Source organism: Hyperoodon ampullatus (genome assembly GCF_949752795.1).
Source record: "Hyperoodon ampullatus genome assembly, chromosome: 19".
Classification (NCBI taxonomy): Eukaryota; Metazoa; Chordata; class Mammalia; order Artiodactyla; family Ziphiidae; genus Hyperoodon; species Hyperoodon ampullatus.
The window spans coordinates 43,302,187-43,326,614 of NC_136932.1; the positions used below are offsets into that span (position 1 = coordinate 43,302,187).

At 44.5% G+C, this 24,428-nt stretch overlaps 1 protein-coding gene across 1 annotated transcript in view; it reads left to right on the plus strand.

The window, feature by feature from the left end:
* Positions 1-24,006, plus strand: part of PRPF8 (pre-mRNA processing factor 8) — a 37,082-nt gene extending 13,076 nt beyond the window's left edge. The window contains exons 25-43 of the mRNA XM_079724981.1: positions 14,300-14,547; positions 14,649-14,828; positions 15,026-15,161; positions 15,277-15,446; positions 15,622-15,751; positions 15,866-16,012; positions 16,211-16,371; positions 16,676-16,867; positions 17,863-18,100; positions 18,238-18,366; positions 19,265-19,378; positions 19,463-19,636; positions 19,922-20,115; positions 20,843-21,082; positions 21,180-21,321; positions 22,783-22,923; positions 23,058-23,197; positions 23,303-23,505; positions 23,676-24,006. Coding sequence (XP_079581107.1) covers positions 14,300-14,547; positions 14,649-14,828; positions 15,026-15,161; positions 15,277-15,446; positions 15,622-15,751; positions 15,866-16,012; positions 16,211-16,371; positions 16,676-16,867; positions 17,863-18,100; positions 18,238-18,366; positions 19,265-19,378; positions 19,463-19,636; positions 19,922-20,115; positions 20,843-21,082; positions 21,180-21,321; positions 22,783-22,923; positions 23,058-23,197; positions 23,303-23,505; positions 23,676-23,830 — 3,234 coding nt within the window. The 3' untranslated portion in view covers positions 23,831-24,006. The remainder of the gene's footprint in view (positions 1-14,299; positions 14,548-14,648; positions 14,829-15,025; positions 15,162-15,276; positions 15,447-15,621; positions 15,752-15,865; positions 16,013-16,210; positions 16,372-16,675; positions 16,868-17,862; positions 18,101-18,237; positions 18,367-19,264; positions 19,379-19,462; positions 19,637-19,921; positions 20,116-20,842; positions 21,083-21,179; positions 21,322-22,782; positions 22,924-23,057; positions 23,198-23,302; positions 23,506-23,675) is intronic.
* The last annotated feature ends 422 nt before the right edge of the window (positions 24,007-24,428 follow it).

A 24,428-nucleotide genomic window follows, 5' to 3' on the forward strand; every position in this document is an offset into this window, starting at 1 on the left:
CACACACACTACATGTGACATACAGTCTCTGCCTTCCAAGAGCTCACTACCTAGTTGGAGAGACAATGCATAGTCAAGAGAACTACAGTACAATGTGTTTATAGAGCTCTTGTGTTACTTGGGAATCTCTGAGAATCCTCAGGTTCATGACTAGCCCAGTCTGAGAGAGGAAGAGAGAAGGACTTCCTGAATGAAATAACATGTGAGAGGCAGGTGAGGGAGAGCATTCTTTCAGCCAGAGGTATGAAGAGGTAGCCAGCGTGGTACATGTGAGGCCATAAAAAGTTTGGGTTTACAGCAGTAAAACTGTGGAGGAGATGGAGGCTGGATAGGTAAGCAGAGCTAGATCATGGAGGGCATCACCTGCCTTGTTAAGAATCCCATAAGGGGGGACTTCCCTGGCAGTCCAGTGGTTAAGACTCTGCGCTCCCAATTCAGGAGACACAGGTTCGATCCCTGGTTGGGGAACTAAGATCGCGCGTGCTGCATGGCGTGGCCAAAAAAAAAAAAAAACAAAAAACCCATAAGGGTCTTGAGCATGGGAGTGACTTTTTCAGATTTCCGTTCCGTGTTAGGTGGTTCACTTGTGCAGCTGTGGGGAAGATGGATTCAGAAGAGGAGGAGGAAAGATGAGGTTTGTGGACTACTGCTGAAGTCCAGATAGAGATGATGAGATCTGTGAACGTATGCAGAGGGGAACAGATTGGATAAATAGTAGGTACAGTCAGCAGAGCTTCATTTTGGTGAAATGCCAGAGGGAAAGGAAGTCAAAATAACATTCAGTTTTTGGCATGGGTGGCTAGCCATCAACTGGAAGACTACAGGAAGAAGAGCAGGTTTAGGAGAGAAGACAAATGAATTTAGTTTAGGGTATAAAAAGTTTGACGTTCCTGAGAACATCCAGATAGAGGTTCCAGCAGGCACTTATTTATATCGTATTTCTTCAGTTCCAAAATAAATATATGTGTGTGTGTATTTAGTGGTACCTCTTAGATTTGATGAAAAGCATTATGAGTTTGAAGCTCCAGGGAGAGAAACGAGAAAGTAAGAGCGACTAGGGGCAACTTAGAGGTTCCTATAGGATGTCCAAGTGGAGATAACTTTGGGATCTGAAGCTTGGGGAAGATGTCCGGGTTGCAAATACAGATTTAGGAGTCTGTCAATATAAAGGAGATGGTTGAAAACTCAAGAGTGAGTAAAATTATCTGGGGAAAGTGTAAGGAGCGAGAAGAGCAGAGGGGTGAGTTTGGAACCGTAGGGAACACTGAGCAGCGTGGCCAGACTGGGAGAGTGCCGGGCCATGGATGCCAAGCCTGTCAGGAATTGGGATGGGCACTTAGCAGTGTCAGTTGCCTAAGTGTGTTTCAGTCAGATAAGGCCTGACAAGTATCCATTGGATTTGGCAGTCAGGATGTCATGGATGACCTTAGCAAGAGCTGTTTCAGAAATATCGGGATAAATGCCAGATTGCAGTGGGTGAGGCTTTATGGGAAGTGAGGGAGTGGAGACAGCAAAGACTGTCAGTTTGCCAGAGCAGGAGGAAGAGGAGGAGGAGGAGGAGGAGGAGGGACTTTAGACGCCACCTAGAGGGAGTTAGAAGTCAAGGCAGGTATTTTTAAATGGGAGTGATGGGAGTATGTGTACAGTAAGGAGCCAGTAGCGGTTCAGAGTGCAGCAGAGAAGCGTGGTAGGTGATGGAATGGTGTCTGCTCTGCAGGGATAGAGTAAAGGGAAAGCAGAGGGAAGCATCCTCTGAACCTAGTAGAACGAGGTCTGCATAGTTGGGAACGTAGATAAGTTTAGTGGGAAGTTATAACAAACCTTGCATTTTTCAGCTTCACCTGGGCTGGAGTGAGGGGCAGGGGGTGCTGGACGTGAGCACAGTGGTGAGGGTGTGATTCAACTGTTGAAGAAACTGCACTGAGGGTTTTAAGAGAGTGAAGACAACTGTGAGTGAGTGTGGGCTCTTCCCAGAACTACTCAGCTTCTCAAGCTCTCAGCAACGGGCTGGAGAAGGTGGATAGATTGTAGTGCTGATTTAGGACTAGGGTTTTGCCAGAGGGCTGTTGTGGAGTGGTAAGGGGTTGGATGCAGGAGAATCAAGGGTGCTGGCCCCTATTGGAATCCTGGATATTGGGAGGGAGAGAAGGAAGAGACCAGAAGAGGCCAGTGGCCTTGGGAAAAAATACAGGGATCAAAGGAACATATGTGTGAGAGGTAAGAGCCTGAGTAAAGGAGGACTGTCAGAGGTCAGGTAGGCAGTTTAATATAGTCCTTAGAGTAACGGGTTCTGGAGTCAGACTGGGTTTAGTCATAGCTCTACCACATTACTCTTGGGATCTGGGTTAAGTCACCCACCCACTCTGGGCCTTAGTTCCCTCATCCATAAAATGGGGGTACTGATACGCTAGCTAGCTCAGAGGGCTTTTGCGACAAATGATGCTTATAATAAGCTACATTACACAACAGATTTTGTAATAAATGTTTGCTGTCATTGATTAGAGGCATCTCACAGACTATGATCGGATAGTACAGTATTGGAATTTGTTTCCTGAGGTGTGTTAAGGTAAAGCAGTTCTTGTAATAAAATTTCTTGGTCCTCCAAGGTTGATAATAGAAGGGAAATCTCCAGTAGGGCTAGAGGTGGCTGGACCTTATGGCGCTATTCTTGTCCTTCCCCCCAGATTCACTTGTAATTATTACTGATGGGGGCACTTTAGGTGCTACCCCCATTCTTGCTTTATGTACATTCAGTGCAGTAGCCCAGGCTTCGAGCCAGGACTCCTTCAGTCCTAGTAGTAGCTATGAAATGAGACTGGAACATTTAAACAAGACTTTGATATGGGCCAGGAATAACAGAAGGAAAATAGAAATGTACCACATTAGATCATCTGACTTACAAGGTGCAGCCTACTTAGTTAGCTTTAGCTTATGAAGGACTGTAAGGCCACCTTCCTGCTGAGTTCCCTGTCTTCCCACAAACAGCATTCTCTCTGTCCTTCACCAGGGAATCCCTTTAAGCATGTGTAGATGACTTAAAGTCTAAAACCAAGAGGAAAAGAACATCTTTGCCTGGCAGTAGATGTATTTCTCTGTTCTTGTTTTGACTTTTATTTTACATTATTTATTTTTTGAAAACTTTGTTTTTTTTAGAGCACCTTTAGACTTATAATAAAATTGAGAGGAAGGCACAGAGATTTCCCATTAACCCCTGCCCCCACATGTGCAAAGCCTCCTCCATTATCAACATTACTCACCAGAGTGGTACATTTTTTTTTTACCAAGGATGATCCTACATCGACACATCATAACCACCCAAAGTCCTTAGTTTACCTTAGGGTTCACTCTTGGTGGTATATATTCTGTGGGTTTGGGCAAATGTAGAAGAACACATATCCATCATTAAAATATCATAGAGAGTATTTTTACTGCCCTAAAAATCCTCTGTTCTCTGCCTGTTCATCTCCCCTGCCCCAGCTATATGTTTAGTTTTAGATGGAAAAAATTTGTTGTCTAATGTACCATGGTTCAAAAGGACACAGTAAAAGTTCCCATTAATTTTTTACTAGTTATGTTTTCACTTACAGTAAAAAGAAATTAAATACTAACAGAACCCAGAAAACACCCAGAATCCCATCATCCTAACATCAGTTTTATTTTCCACATTCCCGTCCAAGTTGGTCATGTGCCATGATGGGCAGGTTATATGAATTGAATTTGGGTTTTTTTTGGTTTTTTTTTTTGTGGTACGTGGGCCTCTCACTGTTGTGGTGTCTCCCGCTGTGGAGCACAGGCTCCAGGCGCACAGGCTCAGCGGCCATGGCTCACGGGCCCAGCCACTCCGCGGCATGTGGGATCTTCCCGGACCGGGGCACGAACCCGTGTCCCCCGCATCAGCAGGCGGACTCTCAACCACTGCGCCACCAGGGAAGCCCCTGAATTTGTTTTTTTTTATGAAGACTTAATATGTGTGAAGTTCTTACCATGGTACCTAGTACATGGAATCACTCAGTGTTATTCTCTTTCTTGCCTCCCCTCATCCCCAGGAACTTAGGCTATTCTTAAAGGAATGTGATACTCCTTGGGAATTCATACTTACTCCCTAATGGGAATAAAGCACTGGTAACTGCAGCAGAACTGGAGTGTTCTGTGATACAAACCATGCAGCATGTGATTCTAGGGACCAAATACAGTCAGAGAACTTACTAAGACTCGGAGTTGTCTTACTGAAGTCTATTTGCTTTATTCCCAGATCTAGCCCATTCTGGTCCCCAGCTCTCCGCTCTCGTTGCTAGAGGTCTGTTGCCTTGGTTGTCTCATCCTGAGCACAAGCTAGATGCTCAGTTTTGCTTTTGTGATTTGATTCTGGGTGTTACCTCATCCAGGAGTCACTTCATCCTGCCTGTCTGAATATTATTTGCTCAAGGCTAATTCCTGTGATAACTCCAGCCAATGTGATCTTTCACTTCAACAATTGCCTAGCAAATGTATTCCTTACCTTAAAGTGTTGATTATATCGTTTGATATTTTGTGGTTGCTCTCTTTTTCAAAGATTGATCTTTTGGTTTCACTGATTTTTTTTTTAATTTAATTAATTTATTTTTGGCTGCGTTGGGTCTTTGTTGCTGCACGTGGGCTTTCTCTAGTTGCAGTGAGCGGGGGCTACTCTTCATTGCGGTGTGCGGGCTTCTCATTGCAGTGGCTTCTCTTGTGGACCATGGGCTCTAGGTGTGTGGGCCTCAGTAGTTGTGACGCATGGGCTTAGTTGCTCTGCAGCATGTGGGATCTTCCCGGACCAGGGCTCGAACCCGTGTCCCCTGCATTGGCAGATGGATTCTCAACCGCCACCAGGGAAGCCCAGTTTCATTGATTTTTATTTTTCTCTTTTCTATTTCATTGATTCTGCTCTTTTGCTTACTTTGGGTTTAATTTGCTGTTAGTTTTCTAGTTTGTTAAGGTAAAAGGTTAGATGATGACAATTTTGGACCTTTCATTTTAATAGAAATATTCAGTGCTGAAAAATCTCCTTTTAAGCACTGCTTTAACTGCATCCCTTAAGTTTTTTTTTAATTAATTTATTTTTTATTTATTTATTTTTGGCTGTGTTGGGTCTTCGTTGTTGTGTGCCGGCTTTCTCTAGTTGCGGCGAGTGGGGGGCTACTCTTCATTGAGGTGCCCAGGTTTCTCATTGCGGTGGCTTCTCTTGTTGCGGAGCACGGGATCTAGGCACGCGAGCTTCAGTAGTTGTGGTACAGGGGTTCAGTAGTTGTGGCTCGTGGGTTCTAGAGCGCCGGCTCAGTAGTTGTGGCACAGGGGCTTAGTTGCTCCGTGGCATGTGGGATCTTCCTGGACCAGGGCTCAAACCCGTGTCCCCTGCATTGGCAGGTGGATTCTTAACCACTGTGCCACCAGGGAAGCCCTGTATCCCTCAAATTTTGATAGGTTTTCATTTTCATTCAATTAAAAATGTTTTCTAACTGCCCTTGTGAGTTCTTTTTTTGTCGTTTTTTGTTTTTTTATTTTTACTCAAATTATATATGTTTTTTTTTAAATTTATTTATTTTTGGCTGCATTGGGTCTTCGTTGCTGCATGCAGGCTTTCTCTAGTTGTGGTGAGCAGGGGTACTCTTTGTTGCAGTGCGTGAGCTTCTCATTGCGGTGGCTTCTCTTGTTGCGGAGCACAGGCTCTAGGCACACGGGCTCAGTAGTTGTGGCACGCGGGCTCAGTAGTTGTGGTACATGGGCTTAGCTGCTCTGCGGTATGTGGGATCCTCCCGGACCAGGGCTCGAACCCGTGTCCCCTGCATTGGCAGGCGGATTCTTAACCGCTGTGCCACCAGGAAGCCCTATATATGTATTTTTAAAATTTGTTTTATTTTATTTATTTATTTGGCTGCATCAGGTCTTAGTTGCGGCACGTGGGGTCTTCAGTCATGGCATGCAGGATCTTTCAGTTGCAGCATGCGAACTCTTAGTTGTGGCATGAATGTGAGATCTAGTTCCCTGACCAGGGATCAAACCCGGGCCCCCTGCACTGGGAGCATGGAGTCCTAGCCACTGGACCACCAGGAAAGTCCCTCTCTTATGAGTTCTTATTTTACCCATAGGTTACTTAGAAGTATGTTGTTTAATTTTCAAATATTATTTGAGGGGTTTTCCAGGTATTTTTCTTTTATTAGTATCTAGTTTAATTCCATTATGGTCAGAAAACACTCTTTATGATCTTAGTTTTCTCAAGTGTATTTAGACTTGTTTTATGGTTTAGCATATATGGTGACTGTCTTCGTGTGCACTTGAGAAAGAATCTGTATTCTGCTTTGTTGGGTTTTACAAATGTCATTTAGGTTTAGTCAAGTGATTGTGTTGTTCAAGTCCTTCTATGTCTTTTTTTTTCTTGTGTCTATTTCTATCAATTACTGAGAGAAGATTGTCATAAGTCGTGGATTTATTTCCCTTTTTAGGTTCCTCTTTTTATTTTTAGCTTTAGAGACACCATTCAGTTTGTTAAAGACATCCAAGCTTATAACATGAAGACACATGACATTTTTCCAGAAATTTATATCTTTTTTGAGCACAGAAGAATGTCTGAAGTTCAGACTGCTCTGGTATCTTTTAAATATTTAGTCAAAGTTGGGCAAAGTATAATTGGCTTGGCTTACAGGTGGAAAACCAAGAAAGAGTCATCAGGAGATTAGCAGGCTTAGGGGAGTAGGGAGCCATCTCATTGAGACCAAAATGCAAACTGACAAACTTTTTGTGCAAGAACCTGCATATGGGTGATGACCAAGGAGTTGTGCCAGGTGGAATGCTGTATGATGTACCTGAAGATACAGCTAGAATTAGAAATGAACTTTACAACTGATGCACACATAAACATTTCAATAGATAGAAGCAACTCTGTTGACACCCCAGCAAGACATACGTATTGTTCATACTGTTGGGCATAATTGTATAATTTTTTTTTTGAATCTTATGCTTCAACAGGTCCATGATTTTTTGTGTCATATATTTTGAAGCTCTGTTATCAGGTGTATAATATATTTATTATTTTTTTAAAGATTTAATTTTATTTATCTCTTGCTGCGTTGGGTCTTCGTTGCTGTGCGCGGGCTTTCTCTGGTTGTGGCGAGCGGGGTTGCTCTTCGTTGCCGTGCATGGGCTTCTCTTCACAGTGGCTTCTCTTGTTGTGGAGCATGGGCTCTAGGCCTGCGGGCTTTAGTTGTGGCGTGCGGGCTCAGTAGTTGTGGCGCACGGGCTTAGTTGCTCCATGGCATGTGGGATCTTCCCGGACCAGGGATCAAACCCGTGTCCCCTGCATTGGCAGGCAGATTCTTATCCACTGCGCCACCAGGGAAGTCCCTAAGTATGTAGTATATTTAGAATTATTATATCTTCTTAATGAATTGGCTCCTTTATCATCATGAAATATTTCTCTTTATTCCTTGTAATATTCTCTGTTCTGAAGTCTACTTTGTCTGATATCAGTAGTGCCCCTCTAGCTTTGTTTTGTGTGTGCATGGATGTCTTTTTCCATCCTTATACTTTTAATCTGTTTCATTATAATTAAAGTTAACTTCTTATAGATTGCATTTAATTGGTTCTTGCTTTTTAAATTCAGTTTAACAATCTTTGCCTTACAAATAGTCTAAACACTCCAATTAAGTTTAATATGACTGTCAATGTCGTTGAGTTTAAATCTGCCATCTTGAGGGCCTCCCTGGTGGCGCAGTGGTTGAGAGTCCGCCTGCCGATGCAGGGGATACGGGTTCGTGCCCCGGTCTGGGAGGATCCCATATGCCGCGGAGCGGCTGGGCCCGTGAGCCATGGCCGCTGAGCCTGCGCATCCGGAGCCTGTGCTCCGCAACGGGAGAGGCCACAACAGTGAGAGGCCCGCGTACCGCAAAAAAAAAAAAAAAAAAAAATCTGCCATCTTGTCCTTTGTTCTTTATTCTGCTTTTTTCCTCTTTTCCTGCCTTCTTTTTTATTTATTTTTTAAACAGGAGAAAATCAAATGAAAGTTTCATAGCATATATATGTGGGAGAGACCCAGGAAAACTGAGTGACTCATTTTCCTGCCTTCTTTTGGATTGAGTGGGGTTTGGGTATGATTTTAATTTATTTCCACACTTCACTTATTAACTACACTTCTTTGTTTTTTATTGGTTGCTTAGGGTTTACAGTATATATCTCTGGCTTACTGTGACCACTAGTCTACTATCATGTTACATATTGTACGAGAACCTTTCAATAATATACTTTCATTTTCCTCCTCATTCTTTGTAGTGTTTGTGTTTTTTTGTTTTTTTTTTGGCCACGCCCCACGGCATGCAGGATCTTAGTTCCCTGACCAGGGATCAGACCCGTGCCCCCTGCAGTGGAAGTGAGAAGTCTTAACCACTGGATGGCCAGGGAAGTCCCTGTAGTGTTTTTGTCATATGTTTTAACTGTACCTGTGTTATAAACACAGTGATACTTTGTTACTGTTTTGGCTTTAAACAGCCTTTCTATCTTTTACAGAAATTACAAAATGAAAAAAAAATGTCTTTTACATTTTACCCACATACTTACTATTTCTGGTGTTCTCCATTACTTTATGTAGATCCAGGTTTCCATCTGGTATTGTTTTCCTTCTGCTTAAAGAGTTTCCATGAACATTTCTTGTAGTAAAGGTGTACTGGCAATGAATACACTCTGCTTTTGTTTGTCAGAAAAAGTGTTTATTTTGCCTTCATTATTTTTTCTGCAGCTTTACAATGTTGTTAATCCCATCTGTACATTTTAAAGTTTCAGATATTGTAATTTTTATCTCTAAAAGTTTCATTTGGATCTTTAACATCTTCTGTTTCTTTCCTCATTATGTTCATGTTTTTCTTTATATACTCAAGCATAATTATAAAATGTTTAATAGCTGTTGTAAGGTCTTTGTCTACTAATTCCATCATCTGTTGTTTCCAGGTCTGTTTGTACTGATGGATTTTTCTTCTGTTTATGGGTAATTTATTCCTACTTCTTTGTATGCATCCAATTTTTGATTGGATGCTAGAAATTGTGTAATTTATATTGATTTATGGATTTTGTTATATTCCTTTAAAGAGTGTTGGGTTGTGTTCTGGTGCACAGTTCAGTAACGTGGTTTAATTTGATCCTTTTGAGGCTTGCTTTTAATTTTAAGCTCCTTGGTTATAGTGAATCCAGAGCACCCTTTCTTCTGGGGCTAATTTATCTCCACTACTAAGTTGATAACTTTCTATGGACTATACCTAATTCCCATTTATTACGAAGTTTCTGTATGGCTCGCGGGAACACAAACTGTTGTCAACCTTATGTGAGCTGTGGGACTTGTTCAGCTTACTGATCTGGTGGTGGTTCTTTCTTTGACCTCGGAGGTTTTTTGTTTTTTGTTTTTAACATCTTTATTGGAGTATAATTGCTTTACATTGTTGTGTTAGTTGCTGCTGTATAACAAAAAAATATGAAATGCTTCACGAATTTGCATGTCATCCTTGCACGGGGGCCATGCTAATCTTCTCTGTATTGTTCCAGTTTTAGTATATGTGCTGCCGAAGCAAGCACGACCTCGGAGTTTTATAGCCTGCAAATGGATCCCTTCATGGGTCTTCAGAGATCTCTCTCTCTTTTTTTTTTTTTTTTTTTTTGTTGTGCTGTGCAGCTTTTGCAGTATCTCAGTTCCCTGACCAGGGATTAACTGGCGCCACAGCAGTGAAAGCCCAGAAGCCTAACCACTAGGCCACCAGGGAACTTGCAGATCTCTTTCTTTTTTTTGAAGTATGACTGACTTACAATATTATGTTAGTTTCAGGTAAACAATGTAGTAATTTGCTCTTTTTACACATTACAAAATGATCACCAGGATAAGTCTAGTTACTGTCTGTCACCACACAAAGTTATAATATTCCCTATACATCCCTGTGACTTACTTATTTTATAACTGTAAGTTTGTACCTCTTAGTCTCCCTCAACTATTTCACTCATTCCCCCACCCTTCCAAGTATCCATGTTGTTGCAGATGGCAAGATTTCATTCTTTTTTATGGCTGACTAATATTTCTGTGTGTGTGTGTGTGTGTGTGTGTGTGTGTATACATACCACATCTCCTTTATCCATTTATCTATCAATAGACATTTAGGTTGCTTCCATATATTGGCTATTGCAAATAATGCTGCAGTGAACATGAGGATGCACATATCTTTTCGAATTAGTGTTTTTGTTTTCTTCAGATAAATACCCAGGAGTAGAATTGCTAGATTGTATGGTTGTTTGGTTTTTAATTTTTTGAGGAACTTCCATACTGTTTTTTATAGTGTCTACACCACTTTACATTCCCATCAGTAGTACGGTAGTACACGAGGGTTCCCTTTTCTCCACATCCTTGTCAACGCTTGTTACTTGTCTTTTTGATAATAGCCATTCTGGTAAGTGTGAGGAGACAGCTCATTGTGGTTTTGATTTGCATTTCCTTTATGATTAGTGATGTTGAGCATCTTTTCATGTGTCTCTTGGACATCTTTATATCTTCTTTGGAAAAATGTTTCTTCAGCTCCTCTGCCGAATAGACATTTTAAATCAGGTTTTTGTTTTGTTTTGTTTTGTTTATGTTGAGTTGTATGAGTTCTTTGTATTGGGTTGGCCAAAAAAGTTCGTTCAGGTTTTCCCATAAGATATTATGGAAAAACCTGAACGAACTTTATTGGCCAACCCAATATTTTGCATATTAACCCCTTATCAGATAATATTGTTTGTAAATATCACCTCCTGTTCAGTGGGCTTTCTTTCTATTTTGTTGATAATTTCTTTTGCTGTGCAAAAGCTTTTATTTGTTTATTTATTTATTTATTTTTGGCCGTGTTGCGTCTTTGTTGCTGCGTGAGGGCTTTCTCTAGTTGCATCCAGCGGGGGCTACTCTTCGTTGAGGTGCACAGGCTTCTCACTGCAGTGGCTTCTCTTGTTGAGGTGCACAGGCTTCTCACTGCAGTGGCTTCTCTTGTTGAGGAGCACGGGCTCTAGGCATGCGGGCTTCAGTAGTTGTGGCTCGTGGGCTGTAGAGCACAGGCCCAGTAGTTGTGGCACACGGGCTTAGTTGCTCCAAAGCATGTGGGATCCTCCCAGGCCAGGGATCGAGCCCGCGTCCCCTGCATTGACAGGCGGATTCTTAACCACTGCGCCACCAGGGAAGCCCCTGTGCAAAACCTTTTTAGTTTGATATAGTCCCATTTCTTAATTTTTTGTTTCCCTTGCCTGAGGAGATATATCCAAAAAAATATTCCTAAGACTAAGGTCAAAGAGAGTACTGCCTGTGTTTTCTTCTAGGAGTTTGTTTTTTTTTAAAATAAATTTATTTATTTTATTTTTGGCTGCGTTGGGTCCTCATTGCGTGCTTTCTCTAGTTGTGGTGAGCGGGGGCTACTCTTCATTGCAGTGCACGGACTTTTTGTTGCAGAGCACGGGCTCTAGGCACGCGGGCTTCAGTAGTTGTGGCTCGTGGGCTCTAGAGTGCAGGCTGAGTAGTTGTGGCACACAGGCTTAGTTGCTCCGTGGCATGTGGGATTTTCCTGGACTGGGGCTCGAACCTGTGTGCTCTGCATTGGCAGGCGGATTCTTAACCACTGTGCCACCAGGGAGGTCCCTCTTCTAGGAGTTTTATAGTTTCAGGTCTTACATTTAAGTCTTTAATCCATTTTGCCTTTATTTTTTGTGTATGTTGTGAGAAAGTCCAGTTTGATTCCTTTGCATTAGCTGTCCGGTTTTCCCAGCACCATGTATTGAAGAAGCTGTCTTTTCCCCAGTGTATATTCTTGCTTTCCTTGTTGTAGATTAATTGACCATAAAAGCATGGATTTATTTCTGGGCTCTCTATTCTGATCCATTGACCTATGGGTTTGCTTTTGTGCCACTACTATAATGTTTGAGTACCGTAGCTTTGTAATATAGTTTGAAATCAGGAGGTGTGATACTTTCTACTTTGTTCTTTATCAGGATTGTTTTGGCTATTCAGGGTCTTTTGTGTTTCCATACAAATATTAAAATTACTGGTTCTAGTTCTGTGAAAAATGTCTTTGGTATTTTGATAGGGATTCCATTAAATTTGTAAATGGACTTGGGGGTGTGTGGTCATTTTAACAATGTTCTTTTTTTTTAATGTATTTATTTTTGGCTGTGTTGGGTCTTTGTTGCTGCGCACGGGCTTTCTCTAGTTGCGGCAAGCGGGGGCTACTCTTCATTGTGGTGCATGGGCTTCTCATTGTGGTGACTTCTCTTGTTGCAGATCATGGGCTCTAGGCACATGGGCTTCTGTAGTTGTGGCATGCGGGCTCAGTAGTTGTGGCTCACGGGCTTAGTTACTCCGTGGCATGTGGGATCTTCCCAGACCAGGACTCAAACCCATGTCCCCTGCAGTGGAAGTGCGGAGTCTTAACCACTGGACCGCCAGGGAAGTCCCTCACCAAGTTCTTACAGTTTTCCAAGTACAGGTCTTTTATCTCCTTGGATTGAGTTATTCCTAGTTGTTGTTTGGTTTGGTTTGGTTTGGGGGTTTTTTTGGTTTTTTGTTTTTTAGATTTTTTTTTTTCCCTTGGTTGTACCCTGCAGCGTGTGGGATCTTAGTTCCCCAACCAGGGATTGAACCTGTGCCCCTTGCATTGGAAGCGTGGAGTCTTAACCACTGGACCACCAGGGAAGTCCCTGGTTTGGTTTGTTTTTTTGATGCAATTATAAATGGGATTGTTTTCATAATTTCTCTCTCTGATAGTGTTCAGAAATGCAATAGATTTCTCTATGTTAATTTTGTATCCTGCCATGTTACTGAATTCATTGATGAGTTCTGATAGTTTTTTGGTGGTTTCTTTAGGATTTTCTGTGTATAATATCATGTCATCTGCAAACAGTGACAGTTTCACTTCTTTCCAATTTGGAATTTTTTTTTATATATATATATATAATTTTTTTTTTTTTGGCTTCATTGGGTCTTTGTTGCTGCACGTGGGCTTTCTCTGGTCGCAGTGAGCGGGAGGCTACTATTTGTTGTTGTGTGAGGGCTTCTCATTGCGGTGGCTTCTCTTGTTGTGGAGCACGGGCTCTAGGCCTGCGGGCTTCAGTAGTCGTGGCACATGGGCTTAGTTGCTCCGCGGCATGTGGGATCTTCCCAGACCACAGCTCAAACCTGTGTCCCCTGTATTGGCAGGCAGATTCTTAACCACTGCGCCACCAAGGCAGTCCCTGGATTTCTTTAATATCTTTTTCTTGTCTGGTTGCTGTGGCTAGGACTTTCAATAATATGTTGAATAAAAGTGGTGAGAGTGGGCATCCTTGTCTTGTTTCTGATCTTAAAGGAAATTCTTTCAGCTTTTTTTTTTTTTTTTTTTTTTTTTTTTTTTGGCTGTTCCGCATGGCATGTGGGATCTTCCCTGCGCCACCAGGGAAGCCCAACTTTATGTTCTTATTGAAATAAAATTCACACTTTTAAAGTATACAATTCAGTGGTTTTCATTATATGCATAAAATTATGCAGCCATCACCACTAATTCCAGAACGTTTTCATCACCCCACAAAGAAACCCTATACCCATTAGCAGTCACTCACTCCCCATGTCCCTCCCTGCCCCAGTCCTCTGGCAACCCCTAATCTACCTCCTGTCTGTATGGATTTATTTCTTCTGGACATTTCATATAAATGGATCACGTATGTGACCTTTTTCGTCTGGTTTCTTTCACTTAGTATAATGTTTTCAAGGTTTATCCATGTTGTAGCGTACGTCAGTATTTCAGTCCTTTTCATGGCTAAATAATATTCCATAATATGGCTGTACACCATTTTGTTTGTTTATTTGTCAGTTGATGGACATTTGGTTTTTTTCTACTTTTTGGCTATTACGAATAATGCTTTTGTGAACATTTGTGTACGCATTTTTGTGTGGACATATGTTTTTATTTCTCTTGGGTATATACCTAGGAGTAGAATTGTTGGGTCACATGGTAACTCTGTTTAACCTTTTGAGGAGCTGCCAGGCTGTTTCAATGTGGCTGCACTATTTCATATTTCTACCAGCAGTATATGAGAGTTCCATTTTCTCCACATCCTTGTAACTATCTTACAGCCATTGCAGTGGGTGTTAAGTAATATCTCATAGTGATTTTGATTTATACACACTCTCCTAATGACATTGAGCTCAAATCTTTCTTGAGAACTAGGGAGAATATAACTAATTATATCTGGTGGTTCCTAGACACACACCCTTTCCCTGCAATGGCTTATCTATAATTTACTTCTTTTTCACTGTCTTCAGATTGTGAATAAGTGGAACACAGCTCTTATTGGCCTTATGACATACTTTCGGGAGGCTGTGGTGAACACCCAGGAGCTCCTGGACTTGCTGGTGAAGTGTGAGAACAAGATCCAGACACGAATCAAGATTGGCCTCAACTCCAAGATGCCGAGTCGCTTCCCCCCTGTCGTGTTCTACACCCCTAAGGAGTTGGGTGGACTTGGCATGCTCTCAATGGGCCATGTGCTCATCCCCCAATCTGACCTCAGGTAGGACTTGGCTGACAATCTTGCTAGACCCTGAGGGAAGGGGATGTTTCTTTATTTTCAGTTTTTATTTTTTCTCTAATCTTGGTTGTGTCCCCAAACAGGTGGTCCAAGCAGACAGATGTAGGTATCACACACTTTCGTTCAGGAATGAGCCATGAAGAAGACCAGCTGATTCCCAACTTGTATCGCTACATACAGCCCTGGGAGAGTGAGTTCATTGATTCTCAGCGGGTCTGGGCTGAGTATGCACTCAAGAGACAAGAGGCCATTGCGCAGAACAGGTGGGCATCCAGGAGGGCATAGCAGTCCTGTTGAGGGGTGTGACCTTTGAGTCCTGCCTGGAGGTCAGAAGTAGAGCATGCCGTATTTTTATGGAGTCAAGGAAGTAGGTTGTGTGTCTGACCCTGTTTATCCTTGGCCAGGGAGGAATGCTGAACTCTTCATATGAGTATTTGTTTAACTTTGATTTCCTTGGCAGACGACTGACCCTAGAAGATCTAGAGGATTCATGGGATCGTGGCATTCCTCGAATCAACACCCTCTTCCAGAAGGACCGGCACACACTGGCTTATGATAAGGGTTGGCGCGTCCGAACTGACTTTAAGCAGTACCAGGTACGTGGAGGGGATAGTGGAGAGATTTTCCCTGAATTAGGAGAGTCTGTGGCCATGCTGGGAACCTGGGGCAGTGGGCACCCAGAAGCTTCACCGTACCTACCTTGCCATCTAGGTTTTGAAGCAGAACCCTTTTTGGTGGACACACCAGCGGCATGATGGAAAGCTCTGGAACCTGAACAACTACCGTACGGACATGATCCAGGCCCTGGGTGGTGTGGAAGGCATTCTGGAACACACTCTCTTCAAGGGCACTTACTTCCCTACCTGGGAGGGGCTTTTCTGGTGAGGATTCTGTTCTCCCCTTACAGTGACCTCTCACATGTCACAGCCCTCTGAGCTCATCCCTCATGTGCTTTTGTGTTCTACTGTGGTGTTTCCCACATAGCCGCCCCAGGAGGTCAGCAGTGCTCTGGGGGATGGCAGGACGTCACTTTACCTGGTCTCTTCTGCTTCCCAGGGAGAAGGCCAGTGGTTTTGAGGAGTCTATGAAGTGGAAGAAACTAACCAATGCTCAGCGATCAGGATTGAACCAGATTCCCAATCGTAGATTCACCCTCTGGTGGTCCCCAACCATCAACCGAGCCAATGTGAGTGTGATTGATAGACATGGGAGATGGGAAGCTAAAAACAAGTGTTTCTACTCCCTTAATTATGTCCTGAGAACGTCTCGGTCTCTAATGTCACTCTCTTTTTCCTGTCAGGTATACGTAGGCTTTCAGGTGCAGCTGGACCTGACAGGTATCTTCATGCACGGCAAGATCCCCACACTGAAGATCTCACTCATCCAGATCTTCCGAGCTCACTTGTGGCAGAAGATCCACGAGAGCATCGTTATGGACTTGTGTCAGGTGGGCTAGAATTGAGGGGAGAGGATGCCACAAAAAGTCAAGTCAGCTCTCTCTTTTGGGTATGGGAAATCCACCCTCAGAGCTTCAAGGATGAGACTTCTGTTGTGGTCCCAGGTGCCACATTATCTTAAGTTCTATAAGCCCTCATTCTAAGTGGGCTTCCATAACTAGTCATAACCTTTCCACCTTTGCCTCCAGGTGTTTGATCAGGAACTGGATGCACTGGAAATTGAGACAGTACAAAAGGAGACAATCCACCCCCGAAAGTCCTATAAGATGAACTCTTCCTGTGCAGATATCCTGCTCTTTGCCTCCTATAAGTGGAATGTCTCCCGGCCCTCATTGCTGGCAGACTCTAAGTAAGTGCCTTATGACCCAGCCCTAGGCATCTGAGAAGCTTAGTTTTACTATTCTAGCAGAACTACTTTAGAAATTGTCCCTGGCTGCCTTTCTTTTTAACTTGAAACAAGTTCTACCCCTGATTCTCTTAACACCCTCAGCCAGGTCTGCTAATTCTCTGGTGGGTCTTGCTGATCTGAAACAGGCAGAGGGGTTGGTTTTGAGATTTAGACGTAGTGATTGAGAGTTCTTGTGGTTCTGGGGATATTGGTTGTGCCATTGTCTTCCTGGAAGCCTAGATTCCTGACCCCTTTCCACCCTCAGGGATGTGATGGACAGCACCACCACTCAGAAGTATTGGATTGACATCCAGTTGCGCTGGGGGGACTATGATTCCCATGACATTGAGCGCTACGCCCGGGCCAAGTTCTTGGACTACACCACAGACAACATGAGTATCTACCCTTCGCCCACAGGTGTGCTCATTGCCATCGACCTGGCCTATAACCTGCATAGGTAAGTCGAGGCTCAGAAGCATGTATTGATATTTTTCATCAGCCCCACACTTTATTGTATTTATTTATTTATTTTTAAAAGATTTATTTATTATTTATTCTTATTTATTTTGGGGCGCATCGGGTCTTAGTCACAGCACGCGGGATCTTTGTTGAGGCATACAGGATCTTTTGTTGTGGCACATGGGCTTCTCTCTAGTTGTGGTGTGCGGGTTTTCTCTAGTTGTAGTGCGCAGGTTCTAGAGTGCGTGGGCTCTGTAGTTGTAGCATGTGGGCTCTGTAGTTTGCGGCACGCAGGCTCTCTAGTTGAGGTTCGATGTTGAAGATGGCCCCATTGAGAGGCTTGGTGGTCAAGTTCCCTTCAAAGGTCTAAGGAATGAGTGAGAGCTCAGTAGATGTGGCGCACAGGCTTAGATGCCCCGTGGCATGTGGGATCTTAGTTCCCGGATCAGGGATGGAACCTGCGTCCCCTGGATTGTAAGGCGGATTCTTTACCACTGAACCACCAGGAAGTCCCTTAATTTTTATTTTACATTGGAGTATAGTTGATTTACAATGTTGTGTTAGTTTCAGGTGTACAGCAAAGTGATTTAGTTATATGTATACATACATCTATTGTTTTTAGGATATTTTTCCCATATAGATTATTACAGAGTATTGAGTAGAGTTCCCTGTGCTATATACAGTAGGTCCTTGTTGATTATCTACTTTATATATAGTACTATGTATATGTTAATCTCACCCTCCTAATTTATCCTTCCCCCCTGCCCCGTACTTTAATATACACGTGTTTTTTTAGTTTGCCCAGGTGAGGTGAGGTTGGCCGTTTCCTCCACTGGGGTCACTGACTCTTTCTTTCCTGCCTCTACGTACATGAGCAGGCACTCATTCTCAGCCTGACCAACAGCCTTTTCTTCCTCTGTAGAGTTGCAGTTTGCCTTGTTCCTGGGACTGCCAGCCTGGTCTTAACCTTTCTTGCCTCTTCCACCCTCACAGTGCCTATGGAAACTGGTTCCCTGGCAGCAAGCCCCTCATACAGCAGGCCATGGCCAAGATCATGAAGGCAAACCCTGCCTTGTATGTGTTACGTGAACGGATCCGTAAAGGGCTGCAGCTTTATTCATCTGAGCCTACTGAGCCCTATCTGTCCTCTCAGAACTATGGTGAGCTCTTTTCCAACCAGATTATCTGGTTTGTGGATGACACGAATGTCTACAGAGTGACTATCCATAAGGTGAGAGTTAGATGCAGCATGTGGGTGTGGGGCTCTGTATATGCCTGTGGGAGGGTGGCCGGGCAAGTGTGTACATATTGCGAGGAAGGCGGGCTGGTTGTGTCTAGACTGTGCTAACTGATGTAATCATTCCTTAGACCTTTGAAGGGAACCTGACCACCAAGCCCATCAATGGGGCCATCTTCATCTTCAACCCACGCACAGGGCAGCTGTTTCTCAAGATAATTCACACATCTGTGTGGGCTGGACAGAAGCGTTTGGGGCAGGTGAGCATGTGAGAGGGTAGAGAGGCTGTAGAACTTGGCTGCCTCTTACTCTTTGGTATGTGGGGGGGTGTGTATGTGAGAGAGAGAATCTCCTGTTTCTCTCTTTGTAAGATTTAGGACATCTCATTTAAACTTTTTTCCTGAATTACTTAACTTGGGAAGTGTTCTTCTATAAGAGGTCCAAGAATATTTGAGGTCCTTCATTACCTAGGAGTTGGTGTCTCTGCTTCCTGACTCTCCCATCTCTAACCTATCTTGAAGAGGGCTATGAAAAATCATCTTTCTAAAGGGAACAAGCACTCTTAAAATGTCATTTTCACCAAATCTCATCTCCTCCTCAAAGCCTTTGGTAGCCCCTTTCTTTTTGCTGAATTAACTTTTTGGTTTCCTAGATATCTGCTTAATATCTGGTTGGCCTGTAACATGTCCAGCCACAGTTCCTCTTCCTCTGTAGCGTGTTTCCTCTGGCAGTCAGTCCAGGATCCTGATATCCCAAACCCTGATGAGCATCTCCACCTCTGTGGCTTTGCTTATAGGTCTTTGCTTCTAGAATGAACTCTTCTCTTCTGTTAATCACTGTCTTACTCATCCCTTAAGACTTCTTTATTTGCGCAGCTTTTTATGACCTTTAGCCTTAATTTCCTTTGTCCCTGACATAGCGTGTATATAATCAAATACTAGCTTGTGGTATTGTGTGAACTTTGTCTGGCCAGCTAGGTTGAGACACCCTTTGGGGCAAGGCCATTGGACGTTTTTTCTATACCTCTGAAGTACCTAACATTCAATAGCAGTGTGTGATAGAAACATAGTCTAATTGTTTTAAGACTAGAATTTTTTGTTCTAGTTGACCTGGGAGGGTGGAGACTCAGTTTCCATGTTCTTCTCTCTTGCTTTTTAGTTGGCTAAGTGGAAGACAGCTGAGGAGGTGGCTGCCCTGATCCGATCTCTGCCAGTGGAGGAGCAGCCCAAGCAGATCATTGTCACCAGGAAAGGCATGCTCGATCCATTGGAGGTGAGAGGTGGTGAATGAGGTAGAAGGAAAGAGGGCTGAGACCTGCTGGTTCTGTTTCTAAACTTGGACTTGATCTTGACTCAGGTGCACTTGCTGGACTTCCCCAATATTGTGATCAAAGGATCAGAGCTCCAGCTCCCCTTCCAGGCTTGTCTCAAGGTGGAAAAGTTTGGGGATCTCATCCTTAAAGCCACTGAGCCGCAGATGGTTCTCTTTAACCTCTATGATGACTGGCTCAAGACTATCTCATCTTACACGGTATGAAGCCACCTCACGAGGAGGGAGGGTCACTCTAAGAGGAGTGGGTTTGGGGTCACAAGAAGGTCCTGTGCCTTAGCTTTTCCCACAGGCCTCTTACGGGGCCATTTTCACATCTTCAGCCTGTGCATGGGCCAGTGACTCTGCATATCACGTTGACTCATGGTGAGGGGAGCACCGTAGGGTTTGAAATGGGTTCTTGGGTCTCCTGAAAGGACAGGGTGGAGGAGAGGGGAAGAACATCGAGCAGCTGGCCTCCTCCCATGCTGCCACATCTCTCCCCAGGCTTTCTCCCGCCTCATCCTGATTCTGCGTGCCCTGCATGTGAACAACGACCGGGCGAAGGTGATCCTGAAGCCAGACAAGACTACGATCACAGAACCACACCACATCTGGCCCACTCTGACTGACGAGGAGTGGATCAAGGTGGAGGTGCAGCTCAAGGACCTTATCTTGGCTGACTATGGCAAGAAAAACAAGTGAGCAGTGGTGGGGATACAGATGAGAGATCCAAAAAGGGTAAAATGGGTGGCTCAGTATATGCCTTCTGGGGTTTTTGCAATATTTTAAGCTCAGAAGTTTCTCAAGAAATTGTCCTAGAGATGCCTATAGAGGAGAGGTAGGTAGGCAGTGTCTTCAGATGGTATAGGAAGTGTCCATGTCTCAGGGCTCGGGCTGACACTTGGGCGCTATTCCTCAGCAGAGGCACTGTTGTCATTTTGAGCAGGGCGTTTCCTTACTGTCCATACATTACAGGAAGTTCTAACATCCCAGACCCCCAGGTACCACAGCTAATAACACACACACACACACCTTCCTTCTCTCTTCTTCCTTGTCATTTGGCAGCCAAAAATGTTCACCCAGTACGGGTGCAGACACACCAACTGTGATTGAGAACTTGTTCTAGGATTTCCGTTTTTGAGAGTTTTCCCAGTTCCAGGGCACATTTTGTTGAGGAAAAGTGGGAGGTATGGATGCTGAGCAGGTTTGAGCATGGCTGAAAGGTGTACAGGCACAGGGCCAGCCTGGGATGTGACAGATCTTATCCGTATTAGTGTATCTCCACTTCACACTTCAAGTGTCAATTGAAGATTATCTGGGGTCAGAGTGTGGGCTCCCCTGTCCCACCAAGCTGTACCTTGCCATTGGGGCATAAATGACCAAGGGGAAGGGATCCTTGTGGTGTGACCCACACTGTCCCCACAGTGTGAACGTGGCATCACTGACACAGTCAGAAATTCGAGACATCATCCTGGGTATGGAGATCTCGGCACCATCACAGCAGCGGCAGCAGATAGCTGAGATTGAGAAGCAGACCAAGGAACAGTCACAGCTGACTGCAACCCAGACTCGTACTGTCAACAAGCATGGTGACGAAATCATCACGTCTACCACCAGCAACTATGAGACCCAGACTTTCTCATCTAAAACTGAATGGAGGGTCAGGTAGTGTGAGGGGCAAGAGGGGTAGGGATGGAAAGGCCTATGGTTCTACCTGAGGCGCTCAAGTTGAGAAATGCCGACATTCCCTACCTGTGTTTAGGGCCATCTCTGCCGCCAACCTGCACCTAAGGACCAATCACATCTATGTTTCATCTGATGACATCAAGGAGACTGGTTATACCTATATTCTTCCCAAGAATGTGCTTAAGAAGTTTATCTGCATATCTGACCTTCGGGCCCAAGTGAGTATGTTTGTTCAACTAGGCCACAGTGTGTGCCAAACATTTTAGGTGCCTAAAACTTCCCCGAGATTTCCTGGAACTGGAGGTGCTGGTTTTGAAATTGATAGATGAGTAATTATACAAGGATAGCCAAAGCAGGGAGGAGGGTTTCGGCCCCCACCAGATACCAAAACATTATAAAGCTATGGCAACTGAGAAATGATGTATTTTGGGCCTAGAAGTTATTGGAAGAGGATGTATAGAAACAGATTCATGTGTATATAATAAATGTGTTGTATCACTTGAGGATCCCACTTCATCTGTGGGATTAAGCGTGCCTTATGATACTGAAACAGTCAGCAAAAGGAGGCTTGATCCCTGCCTCATAGCACTTAACAGAAGTCAAATCCAGGTGGAGTACAAATGTGAATGTAAAATACTAAACTGTAGTAGAGTATTAGAAGAAAATATTTATCATCTTAAAGTTAGGATAACCTTCTTAAACGAGACACAAAGCCATCATCAAAATTAATAATTTGTGGGCTTCCCTGGTGGCGCAGTGGTTGAGAGTCCACCTGCTGATGCAGGGGACACGGGTTCGTGCCCCAGTCCGGGAGGATCCCACATGCCGCGGAGCGGCTGGGCCAGTGAGCCATGGCCGCTGAGCCTGCGCGTCCACAGCCTGTGCTCCACAACGGGAGAGGCCACAACAGTGAGAGGCCCGCGTACCCCAAAAAAACAAAAACAACAACAAAATTAATAATTTGTGCGTGACAAAGGGTACCACAAAAGACAAACTAAAAACAGGAAGAAAATATTTGCGTAACTCTAAGATATAGTGGGTTTGGATCTAGAATAGGGAATTCTCAGAAGTTGATTTTTATAAAAGATAACCGTAGAAGAATGGGCAAAGGAGTATGAAGGTAGTTCAGAAAAGGAACTGAAGGTGGAAAATATATGAAAAGATGGTCAACTCTGCTAGTAATCAGGGAGAATCATATTTTATAAAACACCAACTTGTGGCCTCAGTTTGTGAATTTGAAGATTGTTAGTATCCTGTGTTGGGTGAGTTTATAGTAACACAAGTTTTCTTACTTTGTTCATGACAATGTAAAATTTAAAGTACTGCTGAGTGCTGGTTTTATAGATGTGTTCAGTTTGTGGAAATGCATGAGCTCTGTGCTTGTGTGCTCATTTGTTTATGGACACTGTACTTAAATACTTAAATAATCAACTGGGGAATGTGTGAGCAGTGCCGATTCCTGGACCCTACTCGAGATTCTGATGTGATAAGTCTGAGATGAGGTCCGTGTTTAACATTTTGAATAAGCACCCCCAGGCGTTTTTGATGCAGGAGATTCTGGCCACATTTTGAGAAACTCTGTCCTTGTTCTTGGAGAAGGGAATTAAACACAGGGCTCACAGCCCCAAATCTGGACTGGTACTAAGAATCTCTTTGGCTCTTGACCCCCTTGTCTCCAGATTGCAGGGTACCTCTATGGGGTGAGCCCACCAGATAACCCCCAGGTGAAGGAGATCCGCTGCATCGTGATGGTACCACAGTGGGGCACTCACCAGACTGTGCACCTGCCTGGCCAGCTGCCCCAGCATGAGTACCTCAAGGTTAGCGGGGGTGTGGGAGAACCGGGGCTTTCTGCTCTCAAGGCGGTAGAGGGAAGGCAGGGGTGTTACTCTCATGGGTGGGATTCCTGTCTGCAGACGGGGCTCTAAATAGCTTTTCACTGCTCTACCCATAGGAGATGGAACCCTTAGGTTGGATCCACACTCAGCCCAACGAGTCCCCCCAGCTGTCACCCCAGGATGTCACCACTCATGCCAAGATCATGGCTGACAACCCATCTTGGGATGGCGAGAAGACCATTATCATCACCTGCAGGTGGGGTTGGGCCGCCTTGGGAGGAAGTACGATGGGGCAGGCACTGCAGGCCAGGGCCCAGGAGTGGTGGCCTGAGCGCTGACTCTGTCCTCATTCCTCTTCCAGCTTCACACCAGGCTCCTGCACCCTGACAGCCTACAAGCTGACCCCCAGTGGCTATGAATGGGGCCGCCAGAACACAGACAAGGGCAACAACCCCAAGGGCTACCTACCCTCGCACTACGAGAGGGTCCAGATGCTACTGTCAGACCGCTTCCTTGGCTTCTTTATGGTCCCTGCCCAGTCCTCGTGGAACTACAACTTTATGGGTATGTGAGGCAGGGTGTGGGGTGGTGGCGGGGCACACAGGAAGGTGGGCTTGGGGTTAGGCCATCACCCGTAGCACTTGGGGCCGGACTCTGGTTTGGAGATGGTCCAGGACCCAGCAGGGTGAGGCAGGTGGACCTTGTCAACACTGGCCCTTTCCTTCTACTCCAAGGTGTTCGGCATGATCCCAACATGAAGTATGAGCTGCAGCTGGCGAACCCCAAAGAGTTCTACCACGAGGTGCACAGACCCTCCCACTTCCTCAACTTTGCTCTCCTGCAGGAGGGCGAGGTCTACTCTGCGGACCGAGAGGACCTCTATGCCTAGTTGTCTCCTCACCTCCTGCTTCAGACTCCCCAGAGGCTAGAGCCTTTTTACCCTCACAGACAAGCTGGTGACATTCAGCAGCTTGGCCCCTTTTCCCTCTATTTTGTGCTTATGTTGTTGACCTCGTGGTGACTGGTAATTCTGAACAAAGTATAATAAATTTTGTATAAATAGGAGTTTTTGAGGTTTTTTTTTTTCCCTCAGCTCGAATTCTGGGTGTAAGGATGGCAGAGGCCAGACTTGTTCACAGCAAGCTGCTGGACTGATCCTTGAGGCCCCCCCTGATATTCAGGAGCTATGGGGGTAAATATTCTCTAAACTCAGAGAACTGAAGGGGACTTGGGCCTTCACACTCCTTCTGCCATGACGACATTTGCCAATTTCCCTCCAGAATACTTGGAAACACTCACCGCTTTCCAACATCTCTCGGAGCAGTTTGCAGCTGTGGTGCCCAGCCTAGCCCTTTAAGCTTTGTGTCACTCTCAGTCTGTCTTGGAAACAGGCACATGGCTGGACAGTCGGCTGCCTCTGGTTGAGGCCAGTGACAGCTCTCCTACCTCTCACCTCTTGCCTGGAGAGTTGGCAGCCAAGTCAGGCC